The sequence below is a fragment of the Schistocerca serialis genome, chromosome 5 (assembly GCF_023864345.2).
Source record: "Schistocerca serialis cubense isolate TAMUIC-IGC-003099 chromosome 5, iqSchSeri2.2, whole genome shotgun sequence".
Lineage (NCBI taxonomy): Eukaryota > Metazoa > Arthropoda > Insecta > Orthoptera > Acrididae > Schistocerca > Schistocerca serialis.
The window spans coordinates 745136433-745153034 of record NC_064642.1 but is presented as its reverse complement, the minus strand read 5'-3'; the positions used below and the strand labels follow the sequence as shown (position 1 = coordinate 745153034).

General features: G+C 38.7%; 1 protein-coding gene across 2 annotated transcripts in view; it reads right to left on the bottom strand.

Annotated features, from left to right (window-relative positions):
- LOC126480834 (peroxisomal acyl-coenzyme A oxidase 3-like) overlaps positions 1-16602 on the bottom strand; it is a 324948-nt gene that overhangs the window by 171690 nt on the left and 136656 nt on the right. For both annotated transcript variants that reach the window (XM_050104178.1, XM_050104179.1), the window contains exon 6: positions 73-220. In XM_050104178.1, coding sequence (XP_049960135.1) covers positions 73-220 — 148 coding nt within the window. The remainder of the gene's footprint in view (positions 1-72; positions 221-16602) is intronic.

The following is a 16602-nucleotide window of genomic DNA, read 5'->3' as shown; positions in this document are numbered from 1 at the left end:
CTGTCCAATTCATATTGTTAAATTTCAGTATAAGCATTAGAACACACAGGTTATGGGAATCTAATATTTTACCTAGGCCTCCTGCCCAGCATTTAGCTGCTTCAAAGTCTGGAGAATGAAGCTCAAACTCTTGAGTCTGTGGATCATATGTAGCTGTCAGCCTCATCCCCTTTGCATTTGTTCCGTGTGCGATTTCAGTAAGAGCAAAACAGCCTCTAATCTTGAAACATAAACAGAACAACAAGCAGCATTGATTGTAACATCTACATAATCTGCAAAGCCATTTAAAAGTGCTTAGCCGAGTGTAAACATCTGGTCATTACGAAACAGACACTAATAGAAATGTATTAAGTATTTAAACAATTACATAATAAACATTATATTTGTTTTTCAATAGTTTTTCCTTTATGCCATTATCATTTTCTCAAGTAACTTCCACTTAGAGAGGTATGCTACTAAACCATTATATCTAAAAGAATACATGAATAAATGTTCCTTATTAAGAATATATTTTCTAATAAAAATAAAGAGAAATAAACAATAGCATCTTAACAGCAAGTGAAACAGTTAGCCAGTCTGCACTGTCACTTAAGTGTCAATTTCCTTAACAAACAACAATAACCTCTCCAGACAAAATATCATCCTCCCATTTAAAAAGCAAACGGCCTCTCTAAAATGCCATATCTGGTGTATAGCCACTGCCATGTGCAGTCATGTGGTCCTCCACTACTGACACAAGTCAGCAGTACAGAACTGGCACAGTAAGATGGGCTGATATGGGGGCTTTAAAAAATGACAGAAATAAGCACACCACGAATGAAGTTGCCTGGTTTGTTAGTGTATCAATTCAAACTGTCTGTCACATTTATGAGGAACGGTGTACTAGTCATAGCTATCTGACGTGGCCTAAGACTGGAATTGTCAAGAGATTGTAATTGACACAGGCTTCCTAAATGACAACAGAGTTCAAGCACAACAGGAACACTGCCAGTGAGTGCAGCTCCTTCTGGGTCAGTTGCTGAGCAAACAGTGTGAAAAGAACTGCGTACAATGGAGATTAGGAGTTGGGTGGCTCATGAAAGGCCAATGCGTACAGTGGCGCATGAAGCTGCATGACACATAAGCTGACAGGAGGAATGTAGTGTGGTCTGACTAATCACTATCTTGCAATGGAAAATCCAGGATGGAATGTAACAATACCAGAGAAAGAAAGTTGCTACTGACCACATAGCGGAGATGCTGAGACCACACAGTGTGGTCTCAGCTCTCTGAAACTGCAGATGTGTGTGCAAGTTGCGTTTGTGTGTGTGTGTGTGTGTGTGTGTGTGTGTGTGTGTGTGTGTGTGTGTGTGTGTGTGTGTGTGTGTGTGTGTGTGTCTCTACTGCTGGCAAAGGCCTTAATGGCCGAAAGCTTTAATTGTGTGAATCTTTTTATCGTGCCTATTACGACTCAGCAGCTCCGCTATATGGTGAGTAGCAACTTTCCTTCTCTGGTATGGTTACACAACCACTATCTTGTTTCTTTCCATATAATGTAACTCATTGAGTGTACCACTGAATCAAAATGGTGTTTCATCCACACTGTTTGGAGGGTGTAGTTGAGATCGGGGTGGTTCCGTGATATTTTGGTAGTGTTTTCCGTATCAAGACTATGAACTTAATACTATGCAAAATATGCTACAGACTCTACTGATTGTTAGAAGTCCACCTCATTAGTTGTTCCTAAATGTGGTTGTTCTAAATAGAAAAATTTTGCCACAACTAGATCTTATAGTACTTGCTTAACTCCACATGTGGCAAAGCCCTTATCCACCAGACTTTGCTCTGAAAGCGTCTTCAGTTTCTTACCAATGACTGCACTGGTCATCCATTCTAAGTTGATGTCCAGTGTAGTTGCATCATCCCACATGTTGTCTTGTCACCTAATCCTGGGCATTCATCTTTCAACTACTGTCCTAGGGAATACTGCAGTAGGCAGGCTATTCTCCAACAATTTGCTTTGTGACCAACTATGACAACCTTCTCTTCTTTAGCACTTCAGGAGTATTACGTTGTTTATCTAAATCCTGTAGTGCTTCATTCTTTCTCATTCTCTCACTATTTTTCTTTAAAATATCGATAGTTTTTATTTTTCTTTCTATATATTAATGCTCCACATAAGTGTCATATCACTGGTAAGACAGATGACTGATAAAGGGAAATTCTGAAGTTAGCACTAAGTGATCTTTTCCTTAAGACATGACTGTAAAGGATTATGTCATCTGCTACTAGGCAGCCATCTATTTTTGTATACATTCTATATAATGGAAGGAAACATTCCACGTGGGAAAAATTATATCTAAAAACAAAGATGAGGTGACTTACCGAACAAAAGCGCTGGCAGGTCGATAGACACACAAACAAACACAAACATACACACAAAATTCAAGCTTTCGCAACAAACTGTTGCCTCATCAGGAAAGAGGGAAGGAGAGGGGAAGACAAAAGGAAGTGGGTTTTAAGGGAGAGGGTAAGGAGTCATTCCAATCCCAGGAGCGGAAAGACTTACCTTAGGGGGAAAAAAGGACAGGTATACACTCGCACACACGCACATATCCATCCACACATACAGACACAAGCAGACATATTTTGTATACATTCTGTTGACTTTACTACATGGATTTTTTTGACATATGACTTTGGCTGTGTAACTCAGTGTTGCCCAGGTATCTACTTAGAGCTGTGGTTGCAGTTTTGTACACACAGAATTTATTTTTTACTTTTAAACCTTTTCTGTATATAACATCTGAAGTAGTGTGGTTGGTGACGTGAATGGAAAGCTTGTTTTTTTTTTTCACCAACACATAAGATAGCCATGTAAGCCATGCAAGAAGCAACTGATACTAAGATGCACACCTGCAGCATGCAGCATTTGGCCTCGTGCTTCACTCACCTGCTTACTTTCCTTCAAAATTTCTGCTTCTATGATGTTAAGGTGGAGGGAAGTAATACTAGGCCTCTGTGAGTGAAGGATTCTGAGGAACAAGATAATGCTTGATGCTCTCAATCAGAGTTACATAGCAAAAAGATTCTTTTTTTTTTCTTTTTCTTGTGGCAAAGCATGCACTTTGTGATCCAGAAAGCACGGGATCAGATCCTGGCCAGACCACAACTTTTTCACTATGAGTTTTAACTGAGCATTCACTTCTCACAGACATGAGAGCGGCCACAAGACACACAATTTGGATTCCACATTAAACTGCAGGTCTCCATTTTCTAATTACGTAACTGCAGAAGGTTAGGAACACTTAAGTAGCTGCAGCGGTGCCCAGTTAAAAGACTTGCAAGAGGCCTACCAGGTACACCAGACAGAAGTCTCTTTTGCTCAAGTTTGTTAGCTTGATTGCTCTGGTGAAAACCTGGCTTAAACTATACAAACATTTTTTTAATAACTTATTATTGACAGTTCTATTGTTGCACATGTAATTATGATAAAAGTGGCTAGCAGAGGAAATAAAATCATGGCAGTGTTTGATGACACAGACAACTTCCGTCAATGAGTACTTGTAATTTGTTGAAATGAAATGTGTCTTGCAGTACTACATTTTATAACAATTCCTGTAGGGCATTCCTTGTAATAATGTTTGAATGTTGTACATTTGACTATCAGTGAAACAGTTCTTTGTTTATTCCCTGTAGTCATCACAAAAAGCAAAGTGTCTATTGAATGACAAAATCAAACATTTTTCTTGCACCAGGAACACCAGACAAAGGTAAAACTGATGCAGTCAGGCACTTCGCAGAGAGAAACAATCAACAAATGGTAACATCAAAAGTCCTTTAAAAATTATGATCGAACTGTGTGATGTTTCCTGTTTACAAATATACCGCCAACCTCAGCTGTGTGTGTGTGCACCTAATTGCACATGCGCAGTTGCTACATTGCCAGCAGGGTGTACATTTCTACCGCTGCCTGGCATGCTACAAATTTGGCAATTTTCAGCTTTTTTAAAAAAAATACCTGCAGTACCTCTTAGCAGCTAAAATTTTGACAGTGCATTTCTTTTGTTGTCTTCTTCCTGTGTAAAAAAAGTTTCAACATGTCTTATTGAACCATTCCCTTGTAAGTTGTTTTAGGAGTTTCAAAAGGTGCTTTTCCAACTGAAATTCTAATCAATAAAGACCCCCTATGAATTTTAAAGTTTCCACCCTATTCATTATTTCCTCACCATGTTTTACACATATCATTGGTGTAATACCTCTAGGTATGCAAAACTGCAAAGGTTGGGTCTTTCTAAAGTTGAGGATGAGACCACCCATGGAAAACCAGCACTTTTAAGAACTTTGTTCACCATTTCTTCTGTTTCTGTACATATACTTGGACTGATTACAGGGCTAGTGTCATTCGCAAAAATAATTAATTCTGCTTGTTGTGTACCAGACGGAAGATTATTTACATATATGAGGAAGGACTGAACCTTGGGGAACCCACAAGTGATTTCTCTCAAATTAGAATTATGTCCCTAGATTATATTGTGTGAATTACCAAGTACAACTTCCTGCTTTCTTTTTTAACTTAGAAAATACCTGGCCACAGAAAATACCATCAGTGCTATTTTATTATTTAATGCTTGTAAAACTGGTGAGTGAACATGTAAATGGTATTTTCAGTAAAGTAACCCTTCTGAAATCCAAACTGTGATTTGCTAAGCTTACTGTTGTTGCTAAGGTGAGATACTGTTCTAGAATACATCACCATCTCAAACATTTTGGAGAATGATGTCAGCAGTGAAACAGGTCAGTAGTTGTTGACACTTTTCTTACTACCTTCCTTAGAGAGGGTTTTAGCAATGGTATTCTCTCTGGAACAATGTTTTGAGTTAGTGACATATTACATATTTCAGATACGACTGGGCTTATTACATGGCAACAAATTTTTAATACTCTATTGGAAAGACCATCAAAACAATATGAGCTTTTATTTTTTTAGGGAGAATGTATAATTTTCTAAATTTCAGAAGGAGAAGTTGGTGACACAGTTATATAATTGAATTTTATGAAAGCTACATCTTCAACATACTGCTGTGATTTTGTTGTTGAACTGTTTGTCCCTATGTCTTCTACTATATTAAGAAACGATTATTAAATGCATTTGCTACCTGTGACTCATCATTTATAGCCATTAGATTTAGTTCAATAGTGATGTTGCCTTGTTCTGTGGCTGGTTGTCCTGTCTCTCTCCTCACTACATTTCGTATAGCGTTATGTCTGTTGTCAGAAGTACTGATTTCTAACATTATGTGCTGTTCTTTGATTTTTTAATTTGAGAATCTTTTAATGTAAGAAGCGATACTGCAAAGTTTTCAATACACAAAGCAAAATCAGTAAATCTATATATCCCAGCAAAATAAATTCAACGTTAGTTTGAAGGCGTAAAATGAAGTCTGTGGTGCTGTCACTGATGTAAAATCCAAAAATACATTTGTCGCTGAATTAAAAAACCTAAAAGTGCCTTTTACTGGCTCTTTGGTGTGCTACAATACTAACAGTTCCATCTATTGGTTCTTTGGTGTACTATGCCATGATGATTAAACATCTGAACTACTATGCTTAGCAGATGACAGTAGATAAAATTTTAAATTACAGTATTTTTTCCATGTTCTCTTTTTGATAAATTAAGCTATATTTTATCCAAAGCAATGCTCAATTTACCTGTGAAAACACCAAGAAAATTCATCTAGTAGTTTTGGAGGTTAGCATGTTCTTCTAACAGACCAACAGACAGACATGACGATTTTACAGTTTTATCATTAGGACAGGTGTTCTGTCTTCTCTTCATTGACATTTAATCCAGTTTTCTCAGTCATTTTGTAAAATTTTGCAAACTTTCTCATTACTTTTGTTTTGGAACTATCTATTAATGCTAAGTCATCCACATTGATAAGTCCACCAGAGTTCAAACCCTGCAGTTGGATCCCCTGTTTGTTAGTGTTTAGTAAATTCTCTATTGATATTCTTGAAGCCAAGGTCAAGTAACAGTGGTGAAACAGTGTCCCTTTGTGTAAGTCCAGCAAGTACCGTTCAGTTTTCAGTTTCTCCTACTGCTGTACCTATATAACAAAGATTTGTCTCCATGTTTTAACTAATCTGATTAATTTTGGAGGTCTTTCATATTCCCTCATGATGCTTAGGACTTTCTGATAGTTGCGCTACCATAGGCCTTTTTGATATCTTGAAGAAGTTTAAGGACGTCTACATTGAATACCCACACCTTCTCAGTAATATGTTTCACATCATAACTTTTGTTGTGAATGTGGTCCAGAAGTAACTAATTAGCTAACTTTGAGTGAATAAACAATTTTTGGGGATACTGATAGAGACATGCATCACTGAAAAAGTGTAGTGGGATATTTGTGGGTGAGTCAAAGACAGCAGTGCATCCTGAGTCTGATACAATGTGGACATGTTGATGTGTCTCCCACCACTTCAATTCCATTATTGGGATGTTCACAGTCACGTAGTAGGGAAATACTTACATAGTGGTGACCCTGCATCAACTGTGAAATGCATTGTGCAAGTTTTCATACGAATGGTTTTATTACACGTAATTATGCAGCCATCTTTTGTTGTGAGTACAGCTCTGTAAGCCCCATGGGATGTCACATCTGGGATTAATGTGAGTGAAGTGTACCAACTGTGCAAGCATCATGAGGATCTTGAGATAAAACACAAGTCTACCATGGCTATAAGTGCAAAGTTACCAACCAACACAACTTGTACTGTGCTGAGACAATGGCAGCTAAAAGCCAATTTGTTGCTGGACTTTGAACAGGAATCTATGACAAATTCAAAGTGGTGGGCAAAAAATCAGCAGATGGGACTTATTTCAAACTGTGATATGCATCGTGATTCAACCAAGATGCCTGTGTCACATAATGTGACCATAAATGTGCCTGCTTTGCATGTGCCTACATGACTGGTCTGTATACTATGACAACTCATGAGCCATGTTTTCTACTGTGCCTCGTTCTCAGCAAGGTCTCTTGTCACCAATACTGGCTTGACTAACTGTAACAGAGCCACATCACAGCCATTACCTACCACACAAACTCAGCCTCCAGCCTAAATTGCCACCATTTCAAGCAGAACAACCTACTTTACAGCTACGGAGTGTATATTTACTTCATTAGGCCTTTCAGATGATGGCACCTGACTCGTCAGCCTGATTTGTCACATGGAACAACATGCTGACCTAATCGGTGTCTTCACATTAGCACTGCCCACCCACAAGTATGATGCAGCCAAATCTGAACTGTTATGACAATTCTCACAGACTCCCAAACAACAGTTAAAACAAGTCATCTGTGATGAAAAATTCACTGACAGAATGTCATCTCAGCTCTGATGATCACTCCAAGCTACACTAGATGTTAACCTCATACTGGATGTTGCACTTCCAATGCTCTGGATTGTTAAACACTGCCACAACTACAGCTGGCATGGGCCACAATAGGCACACAGACTCACATCACACCAACAAGTCACCAACAGCCACTATGAGTGACTCGCAGAAATGCTCTCCCAATCACACACATGGCATGGAGCAAATGCACACCTTCACCTCAATTCAAGAAAGCACTTTTTGGAGGATACGGGATCCAACATCAGGTCAGTAATGCTGAAAAGCACATCAACATTCAACACAATATCAGTGCTACAACTTCACATCATCGACAATTCAAAGATCAGGGTGCACAAATCTACCACATACCTTACAACTGGTGCCTCATCACCAACTCAAATGGACCTTTCTACATCACATACTTCACAGAATCGATAATGGGAATCGACTTCCTGTGTCACTTGCATCCACCTCCATGCATACAACACCATGCCCACCTGGGCGGCAGTACAAAACTGCTCAGGTAATGTGTGACGACAGCAGAAAAACTGCTTTTGGAACTATAGGGTTATGACAACTACTGTGCATCTTCTGATGCACTCCATGCCAAGAATGTGTCTCTCCTACAATGCATTAAGCACACATCTGCTGCACTCCTGCTAATGCACAAGCATCTGAAGGTCATCTCACACACCTGCCACTCCAACAAGTGCGAGCACAGCATTGTCCTTGTGGGCCTATCATACTCTCTGCCTATGTACCCACCATGACTATGGTCAATGACCCAGAATGTGCAGTGCAACACAATGGTGAAGTGTCTCTGACCTAAGCTCCACCACCCTCTCTACTCACTCTCAAATGAAGGCACAGGCAACGTGCATCACATCCCAACAACCACCCACACTGCCAGTATGTCACAAGGTGTGCTGACTGGTCCTGGATAAATTACATGCTGCTAAGGCGGTGACTAATGAACTGTTACAATCAGGCATAGTTCACCTATCCAACAGTCTGTGGGCATCACCGATTAAATTTGTACTGAAAAAAGATGGAACTTTGTGATGACTATAGCGTTATCAACACCCACAGTGCATGACAGCTCCCAGTACTGAATACACAACATTCCATGCACTTTGTAGCAGGCGCAACTGTATTCAGTGTGACTTACTGTAAAAAAGGCATTCCAGTCCGAAATGCTGGAGTTGGCGGTCATGTATGGGTGAGGAGTGCCTTTGTGTGTGTGTGTGTGTGTGTGTGTGTGTGTGTGTGTGTGTGTGTGTGTGTGTGTGTGTGTGTGTTTTACTGATGAAGGCTATGGCCAAAAGCTGTATGTGAGTTTCTTTTAAATGAACTTGTCTGCAACTTGACGTGTCTTCTTTAAAGTATATAGCAATCTGTCTTTTCCTACATCATTGATATTCCTACTTGGAGTTGCCATTGTTTGACTGTAAAAAATCTCATTTACAAATCCCCATCCAAAAAGACAATATTGCAGAGACCACCTTTGTCACACCGCTCCATCTCTCTGAATATCTTTTCGTGCCATATGGTTTGAAAAATGCAGCCCAAACATGGCATTACTGATGGGATAGTTTTTTGACTCGATTTGTACCACACCTATTTGGATGACATTTGCACTTTTCCAGGCAGGCCTGAACACAACAATAGACACCTCAAAAAATTTCTCACTGCCCTCAAAGAAGGGGGCCCAGTAATCAATGAGGACAAATTTCAGTTATGGAAAGTAGCTCGGTACGGGCTTTTGTTAAAGTTTCGAGAACATACCTTCACTGAAGAGTCAAGCAGTATACTGCTCCCTCCTACGTATATCTCGCGAAGAGACCATGAGGATAAAATCAGAGAGATTAGAGCCCACACAGAAGCATACCGACAATCCTTCTTTCCACAAACAATACAAGACTGGAATAGAAGGGAGAACCAATAGAGGTACTCAGGGTACCCTCCGCCACACACCGTCAGGTGGCTTGTGGAGTATGGATGTAGATGTATATGTAGAAGTTATCTTCCTCAGTTACATAGTTAGCATTGCAGGGATCAGATCAATCCTGGACTGAGCCGACACAATTAGACAGCTTCCCTTCCCCCAGAATTATAACAAGCTCTGTTGATTCTTAGGAATTTTGAACTTTTACTGGAATCACCTGCTGCAAGCAGCAGCTTTTCAAGCACTCCTCACTGATGCCCTGGTAGGATCTCACAAGCAAGGAGGAAGAAAGAGTGAGTGGACTGCTATCATGAGGGGTGCATTCAAAGCCACTGAAGATTGTCTTGCACATGCAATCACGTTGGCCCACTCCATTCTAGATGTGCAGCTCACAGTTACCATTTGTGCAAGTGACACCATGATTGGCACTGTACTGCATCAGTTAGTGGCCAGGGAGGCAAAGCCCCTTTGATTCTTCTTGCATAAACTTAATCCTCTCAATCCAAATATTTGGCCTTCAACTGAGAACTTCTCGCTGTTTACAAGGCAGTGAGATGGTTCTCTGAAGATATTGAAGTTCAAAATGTAATAGTGTTTAGGTCATTTTGAAATTCCAAAAGCTCACTTCCACCATGTACACATCAATCTCATTGCCCTCTCCCGGAGTCAGAGGGATTCAAACATCTGCTGTCAATGACAGACAGAGGATCCAGCATGTGGAGGCAATATCTCTCAAGGACATCATGGCAGTGCCTTTTTAGAAATATGGATAGCATGCTTCAGCATGCCAGACACTGATGCCGCCAGTTGAAGTCAGCACTGTTCAGCACACTCCATAACCTCTATGGAATCAAACACAGCTGCACTAAGCCTACCACACACAGAATAACAGGTTAGTCAAGCAGCAGCATGGGACCCTCACAGCTGGTCATATGTGCCACAGCAGGTTGTGGACTGAAACCTTACCAAAGATACTACCCGACATAGGAACTGCCATCGATCAGGACCTGCAAGCATTCCTCACTGAGATACTACATGGCAAATCACTGGTGCTTCCCATTAATATTGTTCTCCCATAGAAGACCCTGAGCAACTGGGTATCCCTGCACTGGCTTAGCAGGTGAAGGACTACATTAGACATACCAACATGCTACATCTAACGTACAGCATTTTCTCGTCCCATGAAAATGGTGGCTGTGACTGGCATTAGTATAAAATAAATAATAAATTTTTATAGCTGATGGCAAACACACAATTCTTCAAATTCCTGACACCTATATCAAGTCACCTCATTAAAATGTTAACATAAAAACATTTTTATGTTTCTGCAACAATCTTTATTTATTTACAAAAACATTTCAGCTTTTTGAGCCTTCATCAGGAGACAAATGACTGTCACAGTCACAAATAAAAAACAGTAAGACAGAAAGAGGTGTTGGTTTGAGTTATTTAACTTATACCATACTTTATCATACAAAGAAAATATTTATAAAATTAACATTTGAATAGCAAAAACCTTTCGGCCAAAAGTACATTTATTTCAAGTTCCACAACTAGATTAATCTATTTTTCTTTTTGCCTGAGAACTCTATCTCATACATCAATTTTTTTCTTCTGTTCGTTTTCTCATCATTGTTTTTCTGGTTTCTTCTTGATAATTTCAAACTCTGCATCTTCTTTGTGCCTCTTCATTTTTTGTTTTTCAGTCCACTATCAATAGTTATAAACAGAACACTTTATGAAACATTAGATGATGTACGTCACCCTCCTGGTCAAAAATCAGAGATGTGTTCGCACTAATCCCACAACTGCTATATCCCCATATGCTCAATGTTTGTGAGAAGAAAACACTTAAAGCAAACATTTTCAATTCAGTCTTACTAATATTAAATCATATTTCACTGTCTGTGCCCCATTCATACATTTAGGTAGTTCAATTGTTATATTATGAGATGTCTTAACACTAAAATTCTCTTCACCTTTCTTGTCATAGCAAGACTTTGTTGACAATGTACATCTCAAATCTGATATTGATGGCCTATCACCAGGTACTGCAAATATTTGGCATTATATCTTCAGATTACTCGTATGAGCACCATTGTTTGTGATACCAACATATGCACCTGATAACATAGATGCTGCCCTTGCTGCTTTCTTATGCATGACTGTCAGTGATTTTGCCAGCTGCAGCATTCACCATAGACACCATAGACTTTCACTTTGAGGGTCCATATTACTTTCGAATTATAATTTCCAGTTTAGAGGTTTAATTCTTGAATCAAGTTTTGGACATTTCCAAAGTAAACTTATGTAATGCCTTCATTCTATGGATGGAAAAAACTGACCAGCTAAAATCGATACCGGTATTTTAGTTCGGAATAATGAATATTTTTCAGTATGTGTGTGCTCTCAGTTATCATAAGTGTGTTTATTGTTTACTAATAACAGGGTAAAAATACCAAAATATCAATTAGTCATAGCAGCAAAGATAAAATTTTTCATTTTTAAAGAACAAGTAATTTATATTTGTAAAATTTCCTTTGCTTTGAAATATTGTGTTGTTATAGGAAATGGAAAAGCAATCAGTCCTGTTTTAATTACAATGCCAACAGAAATGAGCAACAAACACATCATATAAGAATTGGTACAGCACTGCTGCAATAATAACGTACCTGCTACCATGTGCTGTGGCCCCTTAAATGGTATGTGTGTACATGCAGTTTTCAAGACCTGCCCAATCTAGCCTACATGTCAGTCTCTCACTGTCATTGTCAGACATCAGTTGTACTACAGAATGCCTCCATCCCTAGTTTTTAAGTTTTTATGAAGTGCAGTATCAATGAAGAACAATGCTCCATTTGCTTTAAAAGATTAAAAATGTGAGGAGACACAACAAACTTGTTACATAACATAAGGAATACAATTAACAGTTCATTCATAGTTTGCAGTAACATAGAAAACAGCTGATGTGCTGCCTGTGTCTACATAACATGCCCATCTCTTCTTGTAGCAATTGAAAACAGACAAATGAACATGAAAAGCACAGTCCTCCAAGCAAAGTCCAGTTTTCACTCTTTAGGATTTATTACACTAGTCAACAGCCATTTTGTATCTGGGGTGTGATACATCAACTAGTATGTATTTCGGTGTGTAGAATCCGAGTACACCTTTCAAAATGTTCTAGCACATAGTATTTTTGAGTTTTTTAAGTTTTTTTTTATTTTTCGTATTCAGTATTTTGCTTTTTACTGTTTTCCTGTTTTGATGTTTAATTGTTTGTTTTTGATTTGCAGAGGAGAGCTAGAAGATCTACAAATCATCAGTAAATGGTTGGTGTGGTAATCCAGTGGTGTGAAAGAGATCCTCAGTGAGAGTTTCCTGTGATAGACAGTCCAAACTTTTTGTGTTTAAAACTTACACTAAGAAAAATGGTAACTAGTAAATCTCATTGCTGTCTAAACCACCCTGATAACTTTTGTTATGCGTGTGGGAAGTTCATTCCAAAAGCCCAAAGAAAACCAATCACTGATTTGGTTAAGAGGGCATAAACATTGTATTTTGATTGTCCTGTTGATGATCAAGATAAAAATTTTGCTCCTCATATAGCCTGCATAACTTTTCCTACAACCTTAACCGAGTGGTTGAAAGGAAAACGCTGAGCCATGCCATTCGCTGTACCGATGGTGTAGTGCAAGCCTAATGACCATTATTCAGACTGTTACTTCTGTCTTACAAATATTTTGGGACATTCAAGCAAAACTAGACATAAAATAAAGTATCCAAATGTATCTTCAGTGCATGCATTTGCCTGTGCCCCATGATGAGGGGTTGTCTGTTCCTGTCGGTAACTTGAAAGGCATGGAACCAGACACCATGTCAAGTGAATCAGAAAGTATTGAACATATAGAAGAGTACTGCCCTCAATATCATGATACTTTGCTTCACCTCTTTAATCAAAAGGAACTGAACGATTTGGTTCATGGTCTAAAACTTTCGAAACAGCAAGCTGAACTCTTGAGGTCGAGACTGCAACAGCGGAACTTTCTAGCTCCAGGGGACAAAATTTGCTGTTTCAGATCAAGAGGTGCTTCCTTTGCTCAATATTTTGATATGCTGAATTCAATGTGTGTATGTACAGATGTCAATGGTCTGATGATGCAGCTAGGTGTACAACATAATCCACAGGAGTGGCAACTATTTATTGACTCCAGTAAAACCAGCTTGAAAGCAGTACTACTGCATAATGGCAATGCATTCCCATTGGTACCTTTGGCTTATGCAGTAGACATGAAAGAAACTTATGAAACAATGGCTTTGCTGCTAGAGGCAATCAAATATAAGGATCATGAATAGCAGCTTTGCTGTGGTTTAGACGTTGTTGCACTCCTTACAGGTTTACAGGCTGGACTCATGAAATAGTTCTGTTTTTTGTGCCTTTGGGACAGCCGTGACGCCAAGAACCACTATACAGTCAAGGAATGGCCTATAAGGAAGTCATACGCTCCTGGAGACGTAAATGTGAACAATACCCCATTGGATGAGCCTGATAAAATCATTTTGCCTCCCCTTCAGATCAAGCTGGACCTTGTCAAGAACTTTGTAGAAGCTCTGGATAAAGAAGGTGAGGCCTTCAATCACTTAAAAGAAAAGTTTCCCAAATTCAAAGAGGCAAAGCTGAAAGAGGGGAAATTTGTTGGACCACAAATAAGAAAGTTGCTGAAAGATCCAACCTTTGATACCAAACTCACAGTTATCCAGTTACCTACTTGATCTTCTTTTAAAGCAAGTGTGAAGGGTTTCTTGGGTAACAGAAAAGACAAAAACTATGTTACCATTGAGAAAGATCTGTTGCACATCTATAAGAACATGGGGCATAGAATGTCCCTCACAATTCACTTTTTACAGTCTCACCTTGATTTCTTCTCGGAAAATTTGGGAGCCGTAAGCAACGAGCATGGTAAAGACATTCACGAAGACATTCTTACCATGGAACACCATTACCAAGCCCACTGGAACCCTAAAATGAGGGGTGACTACTTCTGGGGTCTTGTCAGGGAAAGTGATAAACCGGCAAACAAATGAAGGGCTTCATCATCGCATTTTTTGATAACCAAGAATATTAAAAGAGAAAATATCTTCTGAACTAATTTGGACCCTTTATTGGCATCATGCCCATATATACATACAAAATAGTACTGATTTCAGACTTTATGAATGTGTATTTTGTTTGACTTAATTGTGTCAATTTTCACTATTACCGTTTTGTATTCTGCTGTGTGTCTAGGAAAAGTGACATCATAGAGAAAAACTGATTTTACCAGTGTATTCAGCACCAAAAAATTAGGTAAATCCAACCATTTACAAACAAGATGCAGAAAAAAAAGAAATTTGTTAACTAGTGTGACTTGTAATGTCCAAACAGTGGTATGACCTCCCATTACAACACGATTGTTGAGCAGGGTTTAAAAAAAATTAGAATCAATAGGAGAATATTGGTGAATTTTTGTAGTAGTCACCCACTTATCACTTTTCAATAAAAACAGCAAATAGACTAAGTTTTCTTTTATTAGTCTATTTAATTGATATTTTGACTCTATGTGCCTTAAAACTGAGGGAGTTAAAATTTTTCAACTTTTGCTCGAGTTCTAGGCTTAACACAGGAAATTAGGAACAGACAACCGAAAATCAGTTATTTTAGAAACCAGTTATTTTGAGTGGTTTTAACAGTCCAGTTAAACTGGCACTGAAAAAAACTGATTTATTTAATAACTCATTATTTCAGTGATAACCACCATCCCCAATTTATTCTGGATCCTCACTCAGTTATTTTACTTCCACTTGAAATTAAATTCATTACCTCCTGTTATGTATAAATGATTAGAAAGATATATTCCATAAATGATATTCATGGTTGATTGTCATTTCCATCCACATGGAGCTTACACGAGCACTGCTCAGTACACGAGGTCTTACAAAACGCTAATTGTGCTTCTGATATCAGTTCCAACAATTTCATTTTCATGTAATGACAATATGAATTTTGCACATATTCTGTGATAGCAAAAATGGATTTTAATAATTTAGCTTTGGAGACTGAAGTGGAAGAAGAGCAGGCTTTACAGAGAAAGAACAAAAGCAATGTTCAGGGAATGATCCAGTTCCTTTGTGACACTTCCAACAACTTTTTTTGGGACAATGTACAGGTTCTTACACAGTCCAAACATCTTTGCATCATGTCACATTATTTTCTTCAAATATAAACATTCAACATCTAGGAATTAAGTCACTACTAGCGATGGGATAATCAACTCATATCAACACCTGCTTGCCCAGTCAATTAATTTTCAATTAGTTGCTTTTTTTTCAGTTGAATGAAATAACCAAATGAAAATAGTTTCTCCAGACACATCATGTATATGAGTGTTTCTCACTCACTCTCCATGTTTATGTGGTTTCACTTAATGTGTGACAAACAACTGACAAATCTCTAATGGTTACAGTTGTTATATTTATGTTATCCCCTCAGGTTCCTGCTAGGAAACATAGACAAGCTGTAGGGAAGGCAAACCAAAAGTCTGCATTTTATTGGCAAAACAAGTAGAAAATGCAACAAATTTCCTACAGAGGCTGTCTACTCTATGGTTGTTTGTCCTCTTTTAGAGTATTGCTGCGCAGTATGGGGTACTTACCAAGTAGGATTCAATGGTAGATCCAGCCTAAATTCTGGGGAGAGCAGGAAACACACTGAAAAATCCTCTTTCCTTCCCTTTTAATGTACACGTACCTAGCATTCTTAAAGACCAAAACTACTGCTACTAAGGTGACGACGATGACCACCACCACCACCACCAACAGCAACAACAACAACAACACTGCTGCTGCTACTACTACTACTACTACTACTACTACTACTACTAATAATAATAATAATAATAATAATAATGACACTTTTGTTTATGTTGTGACAGTGCCATGACATTTAACAGTGCCGCCACGATAGTATGCGCAAACGGCGATAGAGGCGCTCTGCAACTCGGCTGAGCGCGGGAGCGCCACCTAGCTACGAACGGCGTCGGCCGCATGTCACGGCATGGCAGTTGAATAAGAGATACTGAGTTGTTATCATGTAACCAGCTATTGTTTCTAAGTGAGTGTTTGAATATCCACGCAATTATTAGTGATTAAAGGTTATAACACTTTTTGGCGACGAGGTCGGATATTTTCACTGCATTGTGGATCTGTGTGTTCGTGACGGGGCAGACATGGAACAGCTTAT